The sequence below is a fragment of the Camponotus vicinus genome, unplaced genomic scaffold (genome assembly GCF_025532165.1).
Source record: "Camponotus vicinus isolate PSW18456_S1 unplaced genomic scaffold, iyCamVici1.0 SCAF_1, whole genome shotgun sequence".
NCBI lineage: Eukaryota > Metazoa > Arthropoda > Insecta > Hymenoptera > Formicidae > Camponotus > Camponotus vicinus.
Window position 1 is genome coordinate 37,035,382 of NW_028141945.1, and position 20,835 is coordinate 37,056,216.

The window sequence follows — 20,835 nt, forward strand, 5'->3', positions numbered from 1 at the left end:
TGAAGTAAAATTCTTCATTTTTTTCAATTATTTAACGTGTCCACATAAAGTATGAAATTATTCCCTCATCATTTTCTCCTTTTGTCTAGCAAGCTTTTTCTTGCTAAGCTTCTTCTTTGATGGCTCTTCTTCCGTGGCTTTCGCAACAACATCCTCCTTCTCTGTTAATATCACTTCAATGTGACAAGGCGAGCTCATGTAAGCTATAAATATTACAAATCATAACAATAATATGCATTTCAATGGAATAAATTTTTAAAGAATCAAATTTTTTTATGTAATGCACTTACGATTTATACGACCATGAGCTCTATATGTCCTTCTGCGAAGGCAAGGCGCATGATTAACCTGAATATGCTCAACTACAAGACGATCCACATCAAGTCCCTTATAATCTGCATTACTTTCTGCATTTTTCAGAAGCTGCAGCAGAAACTCTGCAGACTTTTTAGGCCAACGACCTAAAATAATGACAAAACTGCTATAAATATATTTTAAACTTTCTGATAGCTCAAGCACTTGGTCAATTATATATATTGACCTAAAAATAATGTACACAGAAACTAGATACCTTGCGTAGTGCCAAATTGTTTGGCTTGCGCACATCTACCAACACCACCGTTGAACCTACGGAAAGGAACACACTCTTTATGTTCAATGACATTTTTCAGGTATTTCTGCGCTCTTCGCAGAGCCATATTTTTGATAGCACGAGCTGACTCATGAGTGTTCTGCAACACAAGAGAGAAATATCGACTGTAAACACAGATCTTTTTTGAGAGGTTATGTTCCTTCGAAAAGACCAAGAGAAAAATATTTACCTTAAAGTGCACGCGAAGATTGGAACCGCGTGCCTTGCACGACTTGGTCTGATTGACCGGTTCGTGGGAGTAACGACCCATTGCGTCCTGAAATCACAGACAAATCGATCACAATTTGAGCTAGCTCTCCGCGACCACAAGTATGACGATCAGCAGCGATCCGTCATGCCGTATTTCTCTCGCGATTTTGCGTCAATTATCGCGAACGGACGCAACATTTATCACGCCTAGCCTGCAGTTCGAAACTTTCTGTTTGAGAAATTATCTTTCGCAGGACGCGTATTTCAACGCTGAGCTAGATGCGGACAGATTCGAGAAACATGACATCGCCGGCCGATACGTACCTTTCGACACCACGATTTTGAAGGAAAAGTCGTCTCTCGTAACTAGAGAAAGAGTGGCGTCCGACTTCCTGTACGCAGAGAGAAGACTGAGAGATGTCATGGCCTGCTTTTAGGTGATTTCTGAAAGCGATACTCCCTCTATGGACATTGAAAACGTGGACATGAACTACAAAGCCAATGTCCATGAATGTTTCTCAGAGGGTAATACATAATGTGCACAATTTCTGGTTTTGTTCCGTGCTATATGCACGAAATGCCGGTAGCACTAGTGCTGTATAACAAGATACTTATGTATGTAAATTGATAGTAAATAAATTATTCAATCGCGAAAGATACTGTAATATTCAAAGATGAAATAAATATTTTTCTATATTCATTGTTATATTTATATCTTTTTATTTACAAAACACAAAATGCCTGCTGTGGGATAAAAACACTTTTAACCGTATTTCTATAAATCTTTATAATTAGCATTAAACTGATCTTTGATATTTATCAATCATTTTTTTAATTATTTAAAAATTTAATTATTAATACATATATAGAATTTGTCAAATTAATCACTGATTCTTCTGAAGTTTTTATAATTAAGATTCGAAAAATATAGCATAGATGTTGCAAAATATTATAAGTCTCTTCCTTTATATAAAATATAAAGAATTTATATGTTCCTTTTTAATATAGCTAACATTATTTTTATATATTTTTATTATAATTTTCATACCAGCATAATATTTTTATGCTTAATACTTTATATAATAATATGTATTAAATTATAAAATTTAATATAATTACAAAATAGTATTACTATTAATAAATAGGTTGTATGCATACTATCTTTTAGTTTCTAATCATTTCCAATCATTATACATTTCTATCCAATATATTCTCTTCTTCGAGTTCTTGGATTATTATGGTTTATTGTATTCCTTTGTGTTAACATCATAAAGATTACCATCACTTGTCATGCTTATTCCTCCCTATGGAGTCCATCGAAATATTTAAAATTATTTTCTATGGACATTTGTTCCCTCGGGTATAGATATTCAAATCACTCAGAGAGAGAGAGAGAGAGAGAGAGAGAGAGAGAGAGAGAGAGAGAGAGAGAGAGAGAGAAAGAGAGAGGAGGAGAGAGGGTTTGAGATATTCAAATCACTGTAGTTGCCTTTTTTCTATTTTTTCAATTACTGTCTTTTTCTTTCATTTTATTCAAAAATATTAATATAATTAATATAATATATATATATATATATATATATATATAATTTTGATCTCTCTTAGTCTGACTCTTTCCCTTCGACCTTTCCGGCATGGGTAACCCTATTTAACTACGGCCGGCATTCATAATTCACTCTTATATTTAAGATCGTCTTAAGTAAGTTGGAAAATGCAACTATTTTACTAACTGAACGAAATCTCAAGACGCGATCTAAGATCATACTTAAGATTATTTTAAATATAAAAATAGTCTATATGAATATCGACGTACGTTACCGCCGGCATAGCTCTTAGGTTCATTAGAGTACTCAAACCTCCTCACCCGGCAAATGCCTCCGTTAAGATGGAGATACGAGGAGGAAAAAATTTTTTTTTAATTTTATTTTTATTTTCTTTCAATAAAGGGTTTAATATAAAAGTGAATGTAAAATATAATTTGAAACTTAATACAAAATAATTTTTATTTATTACATGGAATAATTTATTACGCGAAAATGTCCAAAATATACGTATAATATGAAATTTACTAAAAATTTTTATATCGTCCAGACAAGCCTGATTAGTGATTAATTACGCAACATTTATCATTAATAATCGATATGCGATAATAGAATTTAATAAGTTTTATGTAACGTAAATATATATAATCGTGATTAAAAGAGTCATTAATAAGATTATTGATCATTTCTTCGATTGTAGAAGAAAGTATTTGCATTACCGGCTCATTTTGTATAGATTATCAAAGGAAATATTCAAAATACGAAAAAATAAAATAAGTTTCGATGTAAATCAACAATTAAAAACAAAATAAATCGCGATTTAAAATTCGCGAGAAAACGCGAATAAAAAATCGATAATAATCAGAATATTCGATTACGAGAGATACACGTATAATTTTTATAATATGATAATCGAAACCATCAATAGATACACGCGCGACATAATTATTATCATACAAATGATGATACACGAAGATATTTTGATAAACATTTGTGGTCCGTATTGTTTATGAACATAAAATTAACTGTCCAATTTATTTGTGATTAATACGCGACTTTATACGAATTTTGCGATTGAGAATAAAATACATATCCTATCTCGCGCATGATTAGCTAAATAAGATAAAATGAGCTTTATAAGCTTTGAAATATAATTAAAAAATCGCGTTATCGCCACGTTTAATAGAAAATTGAATGATTTTATTAAGGTCCCTCTAATAATCGATGTAATAATAGAATTTAATAAGATTTATCTAGTGTAAACAATCCCGATTAAAACAGTCATTAATAAAGTTACCGTTTTTTAATTATAGAAAAAAATATTTATATTATTAGTGCATTTTACGCGGATTATTAAAGACAATATTCAAAGACGTGGAAAGATAGACAAAGCTTTGATGTATAAGTCAACGATTAAATTATAAGATAATATTAAATTATAAGATAAATCGCGATTTAAAATTCTCGAGAAAACACGACGAATAAATAAATCGATAATATTCGGAATATCCGATTGCGATATGTGTGTGTATATCTTTTATAATATAATAATCGAAGCGCCCTCAATTACATTAGATATATATAATAGACATTATTATATCGAGCGCGATATAATTATTATCACATAAATGCGAAAATATTTTGATAGACAATTTGATGTCTGTAATGTTTATATATAGTACTCGCTGTCCGAGTCATTTGCGAATCTTTATAAGAGAAATCGCGATTTGAATTCACGCGAAAACGCGACGAATAAATAAGTCGATAATATGTGGAATATTTGATCGCGATACGTATAATTTTTATAATATAATAATCCTAGCTCTCAATAGACACGAGCGCGATATAATTATTATCACGTAAATATAGAAAATAAAAAATATTTCGACAAACATTTGAGGTCTGTAATGTTTGCGAATATACAATTCACCGACCGATTTATTTCCGAATTTTTATAAGATAAATCGCGATTTAAAATTCGCGATAAAACGCGACGAATAAATAAATCGAAAATATTCAAAATATTGCGCATAATTTTTATAATATAATAATCGAAGCCATCAGATACGCGAGTGACATACCGGTAATATCCGATAAAAAGAGGAGCGATCTTAAAAATGGAGAACGATTAACATCTTGTTTCTACATCAAATTTCGCAAGATCAATCTATGAAGAAAAGTTAAGTGATCCATTGAACGTCGGGAACTTCACTGTAGGAGGGAACGAATCCTGGATCTTCCGGACTATTCCCGATAGCAATGATTTCAGTAATAAATCAACGACAATTATCCCTCGTCATTATCTTCAATTCACGAAATTGATATATGCACGTCAGAAAACATGTTCTTTCGTTATTAAGAAATATATTTCTTTATTGAAAATTAAATGGATTTAACGACCTTTTTTATTGAAATGTGATTACGAACGATTATATTTATAAATAATAAAATACATGCATTATTGGAGTTTGTGTTAAATGTGCGAACACATATAATTTAAGGTACCGTTCGCGCGCGCGAGACGAATCGAACCCGATATCAGCAAGATTTAAAAAATTTCAATTCGAACAGTATGCAAAATAAAATAAATCAAATAATTTTAAACAATTAATTTTGGATTAATTCTCTAGATTCTTATTCTTATAACGTTTAAATTAATAATTTTCTTTTAATCAATATCTTACTGATATAGGGATACCCATTCGATTTGTCTCGAAATTTTTAAGTATTCGCACATTTTATGTAACATTCATGTATAATTTCGCTTATATATAATATATAACATTATTAAAAATTATAAAAATATTTTGGATACGTGAATTTGTGCATGTATTTTATTATACATATATATAAAATGGTATATACCTAAAAACTAATATTTCAAAATGGCGATGGATGTCCAATACCTGCAAGTAGTTTCTTAAAAGAAACTAAAAATTAATGTTAATATCCCCAGCACCTAGAAATAATTTTTCAAAAGAGACAAATTATATTAATTAAAAATATATTCGTTCGTAATCATTTTTATCAAAAAATTTATACAAATTAATTACAATATGAAATTACTTGAAAAATTAAAATTTATACACAACGCTATATCCATATTTAATCTACTATTAAATCTTTCTAGCATTACATATATAGACAATAATAATACCAGTCCTAATAATGATAGAACATTTTTAACAAAGAAAAGAAAACATACATTTCTCTCATCTAAATATATATTATTTAAATTAATTCGACGTTAAAGAAGCGTATCGTCGTTGAATTACTACCGAAATCATTGCTTTCGGAAATTGCCAAGAAAACCTGGGATTAGTTCCTTCAATCTTACAATAAAAATTCCCAATTTTCAACAGGGCACCGAACTAGACGTCGCGAATGGATCTCACAAGAACCGGTGAGAAATAATTCTCCATGATGAAAATCGTTTTGACTCCTCGGCGGTACGAGCCACGCAACTTTCATTAACGTTTATTTAACGGAAGGAACAATGATAACTCTTTTATTAAAACGACAATCTCGTCTAAAGAACGTGAAAAGAACGCGGGAAAAACACGATGATTTCGCAACATTTGGATTTAATATTATATTTGATTTTCGCAATCATAATTTATTAATTTATGTATGAATATTTTCCGATACAAAATTCGTAAATACAAATATAACTGAAAAAACAAATTATTAAATTCATAATAATTAACTCGCGATTCTATAATATCAAAGGTGATCGTTAAATTTTATAAAGTTAATATTTAATCGTTGGTTTATCACATCGAATCTTCACTCTCTTATTCGACATTTCTTTATATTTAATTAGCAATATTTAGGAATATTATCTGACGAGAGAGACAGCGATAAAATTCTTTTGTTAAAATGATAATCTTGTATAAGGACGCGAAAAGAACGCGGAAAGAACATGGTATTTTCGCAATCATAATTTAATAATTTATTTTAAGAATATTCAGTTCCGCGCGATATGGAATAAATAAATAAAGTTAACGGAAAGCATATCATTAAATTTACAATAATTGACTCGCGATTCTGTAACGAAGGCGTCAAATTTTATAATGCTTATATTTAATCATTAATTTAGCATCGAATTTTTACATTTTATATAAAAATTTTCCGAATTTATTAATGACTCTTTGACATGAAAATACAAACAGTTACTCTTTTATGAATATTCCAAAAATATATACTTCAGAAACAAATACTTTAATTTAATGAATTATTATTATGTTAATTACTATTATGTAATCATTATACGTATACTTTCGACAATTCTTCGTGTAATTTACATAAGAATTTACAATCGTAAATACAATTTCATATAATATAATTATAGTCATAATTGTATTGTATTTTACAATTAAAATATCAATGTTAGATTATAATTAAAATACAATTATAACTATTTATAATTTACAATTTACAATTTACAAATTTATGATGCTATCAATATCAAATAATAATATTCGATTTATTCAAATATTTAATAACATCGATATAATAATTTGATATTGATAGCATTAAACATTTGGATTTAATATTATATTTGATTTAATACACATATATTTTTAAGTTTTAAAATAAAATATAACATGTTAAGATTTCTTAAACGTTAATAATTATGCAATTTCTTTAATATTTCTGAAGATAATTTTGATAATTTAAATTTCACTTTTAAAACATTTTTATTTTTAAAACATGTTATATTTATTTTCACAACGTTTTTAAAAATAAATTCAACTTAATTAAAATGATTTTAATTTACCCCTAGGATTATTGGAATATTAAAAGAAAGAATGAATCTTTCTTAATAGCCCTAACAACCCTACTATTAAAGGATTCTAATAATTTTAATAGCTCTAACAATCCTACTATTACAGAATTCTAATGATTTTAAGAGCCCTAACAACCCTAATATTAATAGAAGAATTCTAATGGTTTTTCTTAATAGCCTTAACAACCCTACTTCCTGATTAACTAAAATTATTCGAGATTTGAGGGACCTATCTCTAATCATCACCTTACCTAATCATGTATATATTTTAGTCACGTACCCTAACCGCGTGCCCTAACCGCGTACCCTAACCGTACTCTTCAGGCCAGTTGAACCTACCTTTCGTTGATCCTGGCCACTTTCTTTCTCGATCTCTAATCAGAGATCGAAGAAGGAGATAATTACTCCTTCTTTTGCCGGATAATTACCGGCAAAAGAGCGTGAAATATTTACGCTCATTTAGTAACGATCGTTCGATTTCACGATCGTTCGTTAAATATTGAATATAACTTTATTTTAACTGAAATAAAGCCAAATTACTACAAATTTCTATAAATTATATTTTATAATAAAATATAAAATTAATATGTGTATTTATCATATTACAAATTATATAATTAATTAATCATTTGGCTTTATATTCAGTTAAAGTAAAGTTTAAAAACAATATCTACAAACAAATTCTACGATGGATGAGCTATGAGCAATTAGAAGATAAGTGCGTATTATAAGAATAAATTAGCATCAAAAATTGATAAAATTGATAATTGTTAATGCGTGTCCTTTATTTAATAAATTAGACAAAATCTTTACAAAAAAATCTTTTCTTGATCTCTTCTTTTTTTAATTAATATTTCAATAAATTTTTGCAATAGATGGAAAGCATGAGTTCGAAAGAACTTATTAAAATTATTTAATTTAATTATATATTTAATTTAATTATTTAATTTAATTTCTTTAATTTAATCCATTCTAGCTTATCCATTTTAAGGCAACGGATTTATCTACAATCTACAATCTACAATCTACAATCTACAATCTACAATCTACATTCTACATCTACATCTACATCTGCAATCTCTACGAATCCGTTACCTTAAAGTTAAATATAAGTTTTTTTCACTCACCGGCACTGATGCGCAACAGCGGAGTTGTTGTTATCGAAGCTAGTTGTCTGTAACATACAAATATAAAATTCATTTATAATAATGCTCACAAAATGCAATTAATATTTAAAAAAATTTTTATCACGCGGAATTTTATCCGATGTGTAAAATAATAAGCAGATAAACACGTATGGAAAAATTTTATAAATTTTTGAAACTGTTTTTTAAATAGAAAATTTTATATGACTTTTATAAAAATCTTTCTCTTTAATTCATTTAAATAATAAGATCGAATTATTGTTCGTTTATAACAAGTTAACGATTTATAACAATTAATATATAAATAATAGATATTCACCATCAGGTTGCTCCGCCGATGCAAGATGCCTCTCCCAGGCCTCCTCCTCCTCTCATGTTGTTGACGCGCGATATTTTAACGGCACTCCCGCACTCACGAGCGATATTTTTATATCGCTATTTCCGCTATTTTACGCGCGATACTAAACGCCACTCCCGCACTAATTCGGTACGATTAAAAATTTGGTCGCGCGATGTATATATTTAATATATATATACTTTGTACGACACTCCCGGTTTCGGTACGAGCGAAAATCCCATTTCATTTCACGAGAATCAACTTCGAGCCAACAGGTCGGGAATGCAACGATACAATCGAGTTCTAACTAATTCGGGCCGAATCACTTGACGAAGCACGAAGCACGAGTGTACGTTGCATAGCAACGTGTGCAAACTCGAAATCCTAGTTAGTTGGCATCGGAAGTAGAGACTCGTGACAATAATGAAATTTGGATTTTTATACGAAAAGTCCAACGCGGAAGCGCGAAAACGCGACGACGCGAGAATACTACAACGCGAAAACGCGGTAACGAAACGCCGCCGTCCGCGACACGTTGATGGCACCGACGACGCGAAAGGGTACTTGGCTTCCCCTTCAGGCTCCTTAAGATTCATCCTAAATAGAAAAAATTTAAGATAAACCTCAAGGCACCATCCAAGTACTAAGCCCTCCCACCCCGACAAGGTGTACCCCATGGGAGGGTTATATTATATATACTTTTATATATAATATAATATATAATTTATTTTGTAATATACTATATAAATTTTAATTTGCAAATATGAACGATAAATAAAAATATAAAAGATAAGAGAAAATTTATTATATAAAGCAATGTTCAAAGTAATTGATTTTAAAACTAATTATTGCGCGAAATTAAGTTTTACATTTTTACTTTTAAATAGATATATTTTAATGTTATAAATTGCGTAATTACAAAATAATTTATATTTGTTAAATATAAACTTTTAAAAATATGATAAATAAAAAATTTCTATTTTTTTATATATGAAATATTTAAATAAATATATTAATATGAAATATTTTGTAAAATATAAGAAGTATCTGAAAATATTAATTAATAAACATTTTATAAATGTTTTAATTATTTCAAAATAAAATGGAATATTTTTTATAAGTATATGTATTATATATGTTACACAATTTAAAATCACTATTGTATCACAATCAAAGAAATAAAACGAAACGAGAAATATGTATATTTTGAATATTGTTAGGTCCGCGGCGCCGACTTCGAGATATCGAAGCGCGTTCACAACACAATGGGGCACTCGCGGACCGCGTAAAATAAGACACTCTTAACGGAAATTAAGAATTTTAATTAGAAACACAGAATACACAAACAACAAATAATAACAGGGGAAATCTCGCAATAACGATCCGTAATGTAAAACGCGTCCGGATAGCTTGACAGCTATTCTTCGACTCAGCTGACCATCGTTGTTATACAACAATATATACTATAGATAAATAATTTATATATTGTTGCGTTCGCGGAACGATATATATCGAACGCGACAATCGAATGTATCGCGCGCGACACAATCGATTGGCACACGCTGACGTTCGCGCAGTAAATAATAACGCGGTTTAAGGTATAAGAACTTTAATAAACCACGAGTAACATACAATTCAGAATAATCGTAAAACGGATCCCAGATAGACGCGCGTCCGCACAGCTTGACAGCTGGGCTCAGACTTTCTGACAGTCGTTGTTTATAACAACATCTTGACAACGCGCGGAAATGATCTTCTTCCGTCGACGTACTTCCCGCCGAAAGAATTCAACAGGTGGCGAATACATTCAGGGGGATGGGACGCGGGGACGTAACAATATAATAAATAATGTATGTGATAAATAATTAAAATATTAATGACTTACATCATATCTTATTGATCCATCCATTTCCAAGACCTCCTTTTTTTCTTTTGTTTTCTTTACTTTTTCCTCGTGGCACTCCAATCCTCGTTGCACTCATTTGAATCCTTCGTTGCACTTACACTTATTCACGAAAAGTTCCTCATTGCACTTGCAATTGTGTTTAGAGAAAAAATTTGATAATATATGGAACGTCTCACATCACTACTTCACTGCTCAAGAGCCACTGAGCGAATGATCGTAAGTCAGAAACATTACCGCGGTACTGTTTATATCGCCAAGGTTGACTATGTGAAGAAAGAATTTGATAATATGTGAAACGTCTCTCACGTCACTACTTAAGGTCACTGAGCGAATGATAATAAAGCCGTGTAACATATTAACAATAGCGCGATACTGTTTATCAAGGTCGAACACAGTGTTATTGATAATTCTCTCGTTGCCGAAATATTTTCTGTAATATAAATATTCGTGCGCGGAATATTAAATTATAGAAGCATTTTAATTTATTGATTAAGATTAATTAATTATTTATTAAACTATTCATCATGAAGTCTTTCGTTATACTAATTATTTGCATCTATAATTCGATTGTTTTACTTCGTGTTCTTTCACAACCCCCCCCTCCCAAATTATATTTAGATTGTCAAGTAAAATGATAAAGTAACACAAATGGAATATATTTGTGACTCTAAAGCCCAGTTCCACAACTTATTTTAACTGAAGTTTAGCTCGTTAAAGGAGGATTTACGTTGCGTCCCAAACCCATTGTATCCAATCGGACGTCATACATCAGACATTGAACGCAATATAAATTCTCCTTTAACGAGTTAAATTTCGGTTAAAGTAAGTTGTGGAACTGGGCTTAAGTATTAAAATAATAATTATTGTCCGTAAAGATTGCAAACATCGATGTGATTATTTAATATGTTGGATTCCTATCACATTAAATCGATTCTCGATTAAATTGTATATTGTTTAATTAACCAGGATTGAGAAAATTTAATGCATTGGTCAAAATATATTTAATTCTAATATTGTTAAAGAAATATTATAATAAGCATCGATGATTAAAAGATCATAATATATTTAATTCTCTTGTCCTCTTTCATGTATCCCCTGTTTCAATTCTTATTCGCAGTAATGAATGATTACGATTTGATAAATATTTATCGTTGCGATACAGTTTCATGTCGTTTATCAAAAATTAATTAATTTTTAATTATTAATATTTATAGCAAATTATGTTTCGATACTAATTGTAGTCGTGTTTAGTACAAAAATTACAATATACAAAGCGTTTCTCACCACTATTTTATTACTCGAGAGTCATCGTGCAAATGATGACAAAGCCGTAACGTATAGTGTGCTACTGTTTATATTTTATATTGCCAAAGTCGAACACCGTGTTATCGACAATTCGTTGAAATATTTTATATATTATAAAATATACACTAACGCGAAATATTAAATAACAGAAACACTTTAATTTATTGATTATTAATTAAACAATTTATCACGGAGCATTACGTTACGTTAATTATTTGCATTTGTAATTCGATTGTTTTACTTCATGTTCTCTCATAATGCAAATTACATTTAGATTGTCAAGTAGTACGATAAAGTAACATGGGTGAAATATATTTGACTCTAAGTATTAAAATAATAATTATTGTTCATAAAGATCACAATGATCGAAGTGATTATTTAATATTTTGTATTCCTATCATTTTATCGATTCTCGATTAAATTGTATATGGTATATTTAAAGCATTGGTCGAAATATATTTAATTCTAATATTGTTAAGGAAATATCATATAATAAGTATCAATATAATTGAAAGGTCATAACATAATTAATTCTCTTATGCCCTTTTATGTATCCCCTGTTTCAATTTTTATTCGCAATAATGAATGAATGCGATTCGATAAAGATTTATCGTTGCGATACAGTTTTATGTCGTTAATTAATTTTTAATTAATTAATACTTATTAATATTTATAGCAAATTATGTTTCGATACTAATCGTAATCGTGTTTAGTACAAAAATAAGTAATTACAATATACGAAGCGTTTCTCATCACTACTTTATTACTCGAGAGTCACCGTGCGAATGATGACAAAGTCGTGACATGAATAGCGCGCTTGCTATACGTCGCCAAACATGATATTATTGATAATTCTCTGCCGAAATATTTTACGTACTACATATACACGCGGAATTTTAAATTATAGAGGTATATTTTATTTTAAATTGGCTGCGTTCAGCAGGAAAAGTTGCTTTGCAACTGTTGTAAAATTCGTGAATCTGATTGGTGTATGCTCTTCAATCAAAATTAAGAGCATACACCAATCAGGCTCACGAATTTTACAACAGTTGCAAAGCAGCTTTTTCTGCTGAACGCAGCCATTAATTATTAAACGATTGATGTATCACGGAACCTTTTGTTATGCTAATAATTTGAATTTATTCGATTGTTTTACCGCGCTTTTTCGAAGTCAAATTTTATAATATTTAGTTTTGCATTTTAAAAGACTTACTTAGAGTGAACTAAATAAATAAATAAATAAATGATGTTGAGAAAAAGAAAAAGAAGACACATAAATAAATAATAGCATGAAAAGAGAGAACATACTAATATTTTTATATAATAAATTATTATTAATTAAATTATTTATATTATTATTTATATTATTTATATTATCAGAGGGACATATATGTTACCCTCAGAGAACATTCGTGGACATTGGTTTTGTAGTTCATGTCCATGTTTTTAATGTCCACACAGGGAGTATCGCTTCCAGGGATCACCTAAAAGCGGGCCATGACATCTCTCAGTCTTCTCTCTGCTGAGAGATACCATCGAGGAGGAAAAATTTTTTATTTTTTTTCAATACAGAATTTAATACAAAAGTTAATGTAAAATATAATATAATTTGAAATGTAATACAAAATAATTTATAACATGGAATAATTTATTACACAAAAATATCCAAAATATATGTATAATATTTTATAATATTTATATATATAATTTTATAATATTTATATATAAAATTTACTAAAAATTTTTACATAGTCCAAACAAGATTTGCGATGATTAATCCCTAAGATTATTGGAATTTTAATATATTTTCCTTAGCACTAAAGAAATATTTAAAAAATTTTAATGATCACCTAATAGCCCTAACAATCCTTTTTTTTTTACGTGGAAAATGCTCCTTATGCACACCCCGGCGGGATCTATTTAGCGGTCCCGCCGGGGTAGTGTTGGGCTCTCGCATACATAAAATTTCGTATTACATAAAAGTACATAAATTTCGTATTACATAAGTACATAAAATTTCGCAAAAAAATTCGTATTACTATAAAAATTATTGAGTGTTAACAATTTAATTTTCATTCTTATATAAATAAAATACCTATAAAAAAACATTCAAAAAATATTGACCGCTTAAAAATTGATAATATTAATAATATAATTATTGAAATATTTATTAATCTGTTTTCCCTAATATTATTTAAACCTACATTTCCTGATTCTTTAAAAGATACAAAATATATTAATCACCTAAATTAATCACATAATAGCCCTAACAATCCTTTACTTCTTGAAAGAAAAATTAAAAAATCTTAATGATCACCTAATAGCCCTAACAATCCTATTTCTCGATTAAGTGAAATTATTCGAGGAAAGCCTATCTCTAATCACGTATATTTTAATTACGTGCCCTAATTACATTCTCTAATCGCGTGCCCTAACCGTATGAATAAATGTCCGACATTACGTACTATTGTACGTAAAGCTTTTCTTCAGGCCAGTTGAACTTACTTTTCGTTGATCCTGGCCACTTTCTCGCTCGATCTCTAATCAGAGATCGAAAAAGGAGATAAACACTCCTTCTTTTGCCGATTAATTAACGACAAATCTGCGTAAATATTTCGGGCTCATCGTAACGATCGCTCGATTTTACGATCGTTCGTTAAATATTTGAATATAATTTTATTTTAACTCAAATAAAGCCAAATTACTACAAATTTCTGTATATTATATTTTCTAATAAAATATAAAATTCATGTGTGTGTATAACTTTTATCATATTACAAATTATTTAATTAATTAATCACTTGGCTTTATATTAAGTTAAAGTAAAGTTTAAAAACAATATCTACAAACAAATTCTACGATGGATGAGCTATAAGAAATTAGAAAAAAATAAGTGCGCCTTATAAAAATAAAGTAGCATCAAAAATTGATAAAATTGATAAAATTATTAATGCGTGCTCTTTATTTAATAAATTAGACAAAATCGTTACAAAAAAATTTCTTTTCTTGATCCTCTTTTTTTAATTAATACTTCAATATATTTTCGCAATAGATGCAAAGCATTTCGAAAGAATTTATTAAAAGTTATTTAATTTAATCTATTTTAGCTCATCCATTTTAAGGCAACGGATTTACTACAATTTACAATCTACAATGTACAATCTACAATTTACAATCTACATCTACATCTACAATATCTACGAATTCGTTACCTTAAAGTTAAATAAAAGTTTTTTTCACTCACCGGCACTGATGCGCAACAGCGAAGTTGTTGTTATCGAAGCTGGTTGTCTGTAACATACAAATATAAAATTCATTTATAATAATGCTCACAAAATGCAATTAATATTTAAAAAAATTTTTATCGCGCGGAATTTTATATCCGATGTGTAAAATAATAAGCAGATAAACACGTATGGAAAAATTTTATAAATTTTTGAAACTGTTTTTTAAATAGAAAATTTTATATGACTTTTATAAAAATCTTTCTCTTTAATTCATTTAAATAATAAGATCGAATTATTGTTCGTTTATAACAAGTTAATGATTTATAACAATTAATATATAAATAATAGATATTCACCATCAGGTTGCTCCGCCGATGCAAAATGCCTCTCCCAGACCTCCTCCTCCTCTCATGTTGTTGACGCACGATACTTTTAACGGCACTCAAGCACTCACGAGCGATATTTTTATATCGCTATTTCCGCTATTTTACGCGCGATACTAAACGCCACTCCCGCACTAATTCGGTACGATTAAAAATTTGGTCGCGCGATATATATATTTAATATATATATACTTTGTATATACGACACTCCCGGTTTCGGTACGAGCGAAAATCCCATTTCATTTCACGAGAATCAACTTCGAGCCAACAGGTCGGGAATGCAACGATACAACGAGCAAAGACTAAGCCCGAACCGGAAAGAAGACGAAACGATTGACGGAAATAGAGGAAAATGAAGTTCACCAACTCTTTTTCGCTTTTCATAATTATCCTATCTCGTATCGAACCTGGACCCGCTAAGCACGATTTCAGATGCTCCGCCCGGACATATTATGCCTCCCGCGGATGCTATATGCTACACCAGGCTGGTAGACGGCAAAAGAAGAGGATACCCAAATTTTTTAAATGCTAACATTCAGCAATTTAAAAAATGGGGAGGTAACCCCTTTTACCGAGCGAAAATCGTGCCTAGGGGAATCCACTCGACGGAGTCTCGACAGGGTTAACACACGTAGTGCGTGTGGCTGTAGACGAGCAAAGAGAAGGGACCCATTAACGACCATTCCGAGCAATCGATCGAGTTCTAACTAATTCGGGCCGAATCACTTGACGAAGCACGAAGCACGAGTGTACGTTGCATAGCAACGTGTGCAAACTCGAAATCCTAGTTAGTTGGCATCGGAAGTGGAGACTCGTGATAATAATGAAATTGGGATTTTTATACGAAAAGTCCAACGCGGAAGCGCGAAAACGCGACGACGCGAAAATACTACAACGCGAAAACGCGGTAACGAAACGCCGCCGTCCGCGACACGTTGATGGCACCGACGACGCGAAAGGGTACTTGGCTTCCCCTTCAGGCTCCTTAAGATTTATCCTAAATAGAAAAAATTTAAGATAAACCTCAAGGCACCATCCAAGTACTAAGCCCTCCCACCCCGACAAGGTGTACCCAATGGGAGGGTTATATTATATATAATTTTATATATAATATATTTTGTGAAATTTATTTTGTAATATACTATATAAATTTAAATTCGCCAATATAAACGATAAATAAAAATATAAAAGATAAGAGAAAATATATTACATAAAGCAATGTTCAAAATAATTGATTTTAAAACTAATTATTGCGCAAAATTAAGTTTTACATTTTTACTTTTAAATAGATATATTTTAATATTATAAATTGCGTAATTACAAAATAATTTATATTTTTTAGATATAAACATTCAGTAATACGATAAAATAATATTCTATTTTTTTATATGTGAAATATTTAAATAAATATATTAATATGAAATATTTTATAAAACATAAGAAGTATCTGAAAATATTAATAAAAAATTTTATAAATGTTTTAGTCATTTTAAAATAAAATGGTATATTTGTTATAAGTATATGTATTATATATGTTACAATTTAAAATCACTATTAAATCACTATCAAAGAGATAAAACAAAACGTGAAATATGTATATTTTGAATATATACTAATGATAAATAATTTATATATTGTTGAGTCCGCGGAACGATATATATCGAACGCGCGCGACACAATCGGCATACGCTGACGCTCGTGCACTCGTAACTAATAACGCGATTTAACGTGCACAAGAATTTTAATAAACCGCGAGTAACATACAAAAATTCAGAATAATCGTAAAACGGATCACAAATAGACGCGCGTCCGCACAGCTTGACAGCTGGGCTCAGACTCTCTGACGGTCGTTGTTTATAACAACATCTTGACAACGCGGGCGGAAACGATCTTCTTCGAAAGAATTCAACGGGTGACGAATACATTCAGCGGGACGGGACGCAAAGACGCAACAATATAATAAATAATGAATGCGATAAATAATTTATATTAATGACTTACATTATATCTCTTATTGGTCCATCCATTTCCAAAACCTCCTTCTTTCTTTTGCTTTCTTCGCTTTTTCCTCGTGGCACTTTAATCCTCCTTGCACTCATTTGAATTCCTCGTTGCACTTACACTCATTCACGAAAAGTTCCTCGTTGCACTTGCAATTGTGTTCAGAGAAAGAATTTGATAATATATAAATCGTCTCACATCACTACTTCACTGCTCAAGAGCCACTGAGCGAAAGATCGTAAGTCAGAAACATTACTGCAGTACTGTTTATATCGCCAAGGTTGACTATGTAAAGAAAGAATTTGATAATATGTGAAACGTCTCTCACGTCACTACTCAAGGTTACTGTGCGAATGATAATAAAGCCGTGTAACGTATTAACAATAGCGCGATACTGTTTATGAAGGTCGAACACGGTGTTATTGATAATTCTCTCGTTGCCGAAATATTTTCTGTAATATGAAATATTTGCGCGAGGAATATTAAATTATAGAAGTATTTTAATTTATTGATTAAGATTAATTGATTATTTATTAAACTATTTACTCATGAAGTCTTTCGTTATGCTAATTATTTCCATCTATAATTCGATTGTTTTACTTCGTGTTCTCTCACAATCCAAATTATATTGAGATTGTCAAGTAGAATAATAAAGTAACACGGATGGAATATATTTGTGACTCTAAGTATTAAAATAATAATTATTGTCCGTAAAGATTGCAAACATTGATGTGATTATTTAATATGTTGGATTCCTATCACATTAAATCGATTCTTGATCAAATTGTATATTGTTTAATTAACCAGGATTGAGAAAATTTAAAGCATTGGTCGAAATATATTTAATTCTAATATTGTTAAAGAAATATTATAAGCATATAATAAGCATCGATGATCAAAAGATCATAATATATTTAATTCTTTTTTCCCCTTTCATGTATCCCCTGTTTCAATTTTTATTCGCTGTAATGAATGATTACGATTCGATAAATATTTATCGTTGCGATACAATCGTTTCATGTTGTTTATCAAAAGTTAATTAGTTTTTAATTATTAACATTTATAGCAAATTATGTTTCGATACTAATCGTAATCGTGTTTAGTACAAAAATTACAATATACGAAGCGTTTCTCATCGCTACTTTATTACTCGAGAGTCACCGTGCGAATGATGACAAAGCCGTAATGTAGCGCGCTAGTGTTTATATTTTATATTGCCAAAGTCGAACACCGTGTTATTGATAATTCGTTGCCGAAATATTTTATACATTATAAAATATACATTAACGCTAAATATTAAATAACAGAAGTATTTTAATTTATAGATTAATTAATCGATTATTTATTAAACGATTAATTAACATATATGATAATTAATTGTTTAATAAATAATCGATTAATTAATCTATAAATTAATATACTTCTGTTATTTAATATTTAGCGTTAATGTATATTTTATAATGTATAAAATATTTCGGCAACGCATTATCAATAACACGGTGTTCGACTTTGGCAATATAAAATATAAACAGTAGCGCGCTATACGTTACCGCTTTGTCATCATTCGCACGATGACTCTCGAGTAATAAAGTAGTGGTGAGAAACGCTTCGTATATTGTAATTTTTTTACTAAACACGATTACGATTAGTATCGAAACATAATTTGCTTTAAATATTAATAAAAATTAATTAATTAAAAATTAATTAACGACATGAAACTGTATCGCAACGATAAATCTTTATCGAATCGTAATGCTTCATTACCGCGATTAAAAATTGAAACAGGGTATACATAAAGGGGATAAGAGAATTAATTGTGTAATGATCTTTCGATCATTGATGCTAATTATAATATTTCTTTAACAATATTAGAATTAAATATATTTCGACCAATGCTTTAAATTTTCTCAATACTTCTTAATTAAACAATATACAATTTAATCGAGAATCGATTAAATTATAGGAATCCAAAATACTAAATAATCACTTTGATCGTTGCGATTTTTACGGACAATAATTATTATTTTAATATTTAGAGTCACAAATATATTTCATCCGTGTTACTTTATCGTTCTACTCGACAATCTAAATATAATTTAAATTGTGAGAGAACACGAAGTAAAACAATCGAATTATAGATGCAAATAATTAACATAACGAAAGGCTCTATAATAAATTGTTTAATAAATAATCAATTTTAATCAATAAATTAAAATACTTCCATAATTTAATATTCCGTTAGTGTATATTTTATAATGTATAAAATATTTCGAAATTATCGATAACACGGCATTCGACTTTGGCAATATAATATAAACAGTAGCGCGCTATACGTTACCGCTTTGTCATTATTCGGACGGTGACTCTCGAATAATAAAGTAGTGGTGAGAAACGCTTCGTATATTGTAATTCTTTTACTAAACACAACTACGATTAATATCGAAACATAATTTGCTATAAATATTAATAAAAATTAATTAATTAAAAATTAATTAACGACATGAAACTGTATCGGAACGATAAATCTTTATCGAATCGCAATCATTCATTACTGTGAATAAAAATTGGAACAGGGGATACGTAAAAGGGGATAAGAGAATTAATTATGTTATGATATCGATCATTGATACTTATTATAATATTTCTTTAACAATATAGTAGAATTAAATATATTTCGACCAATGCTTTAAATTTTCTCAATCCTTGTTAATTAAACACAATTTAATCGAGAATCGATTAATTATAGGAATCCAAAATATTAAATCATCACTTCGATCGTTGCGATCTTTACGGACAATAATTATTATTTTAATGCTTAGAATAAAATATATTTCATCCGTGTTACTTTATTGTTCTACTTGATAATCTAAATATAATAGATTATAAGGAAACACGAAATGAAACAATCGAATTATAGATGGAAATAATTAGCATAACGAAAGACTTCATGAGTGAATAGTTTAATAAATAATCAATTAATCTTAATCAATAAATTAAAATACTTCTATAATTTAATATTCCTCGCGCAAATATTTCATATTACAGAAAATATTTCGGCAACGAGAGAATTATCAATAACACCGTGTTCGACCTTCATAAACAGTATCGCGCTATTGTTAATACGTTACACGGCTTTATTATCATTCGCACAGCAACCTTGAGTAGTGACGTGAGAGACGTTTCACATATTATCAAATTCTTTCTTTACATAGTCAACCTTGGCGATATAAACAGTACCGCGGTAGTGTTTCTGACTTACGATCATTCGCTCAGTGGCTCTTGAGCAGTGAAGTAGTGATGTGAGACGATTTATATATTATCAAATTCTTTCTCTGAACACAATTGCAAGTGCAACGAGGA

At 29.6% G+C, this 20,835-nt stretch overlaps 1 protein-coding gene across 1 annotated transcript; it reads right to left on the minus strand.

Annotated features, from left to right (window-relative positions):
• Positions 1 to 1,295, minus strand: Rpl17 (ribosomal protein L17). The gene is made up of 5 exons (XM_083088074.1): positions 1,166 to 1,295; positions 822 to 908; positions 572 to 731; positions 291 to 461; positions 1 to 203 (listed from the first exon to the last, which is right to left on the minus strand). The coding sequence occupies exons 2-5, from the start codon at positions 900 to 902 to the stop codon at positions 58 to 60; spliced, it is 558 nt and encodes a 185-aa protein (XP_082944200.1). The 5' UTR covers positions 903 to 908; positions 1,166 to 1,295; the 3' UTR covers positions 1 to 57.
• Positions 1,296 to 20,835: the final 19,540 nt, after the last annotated feature.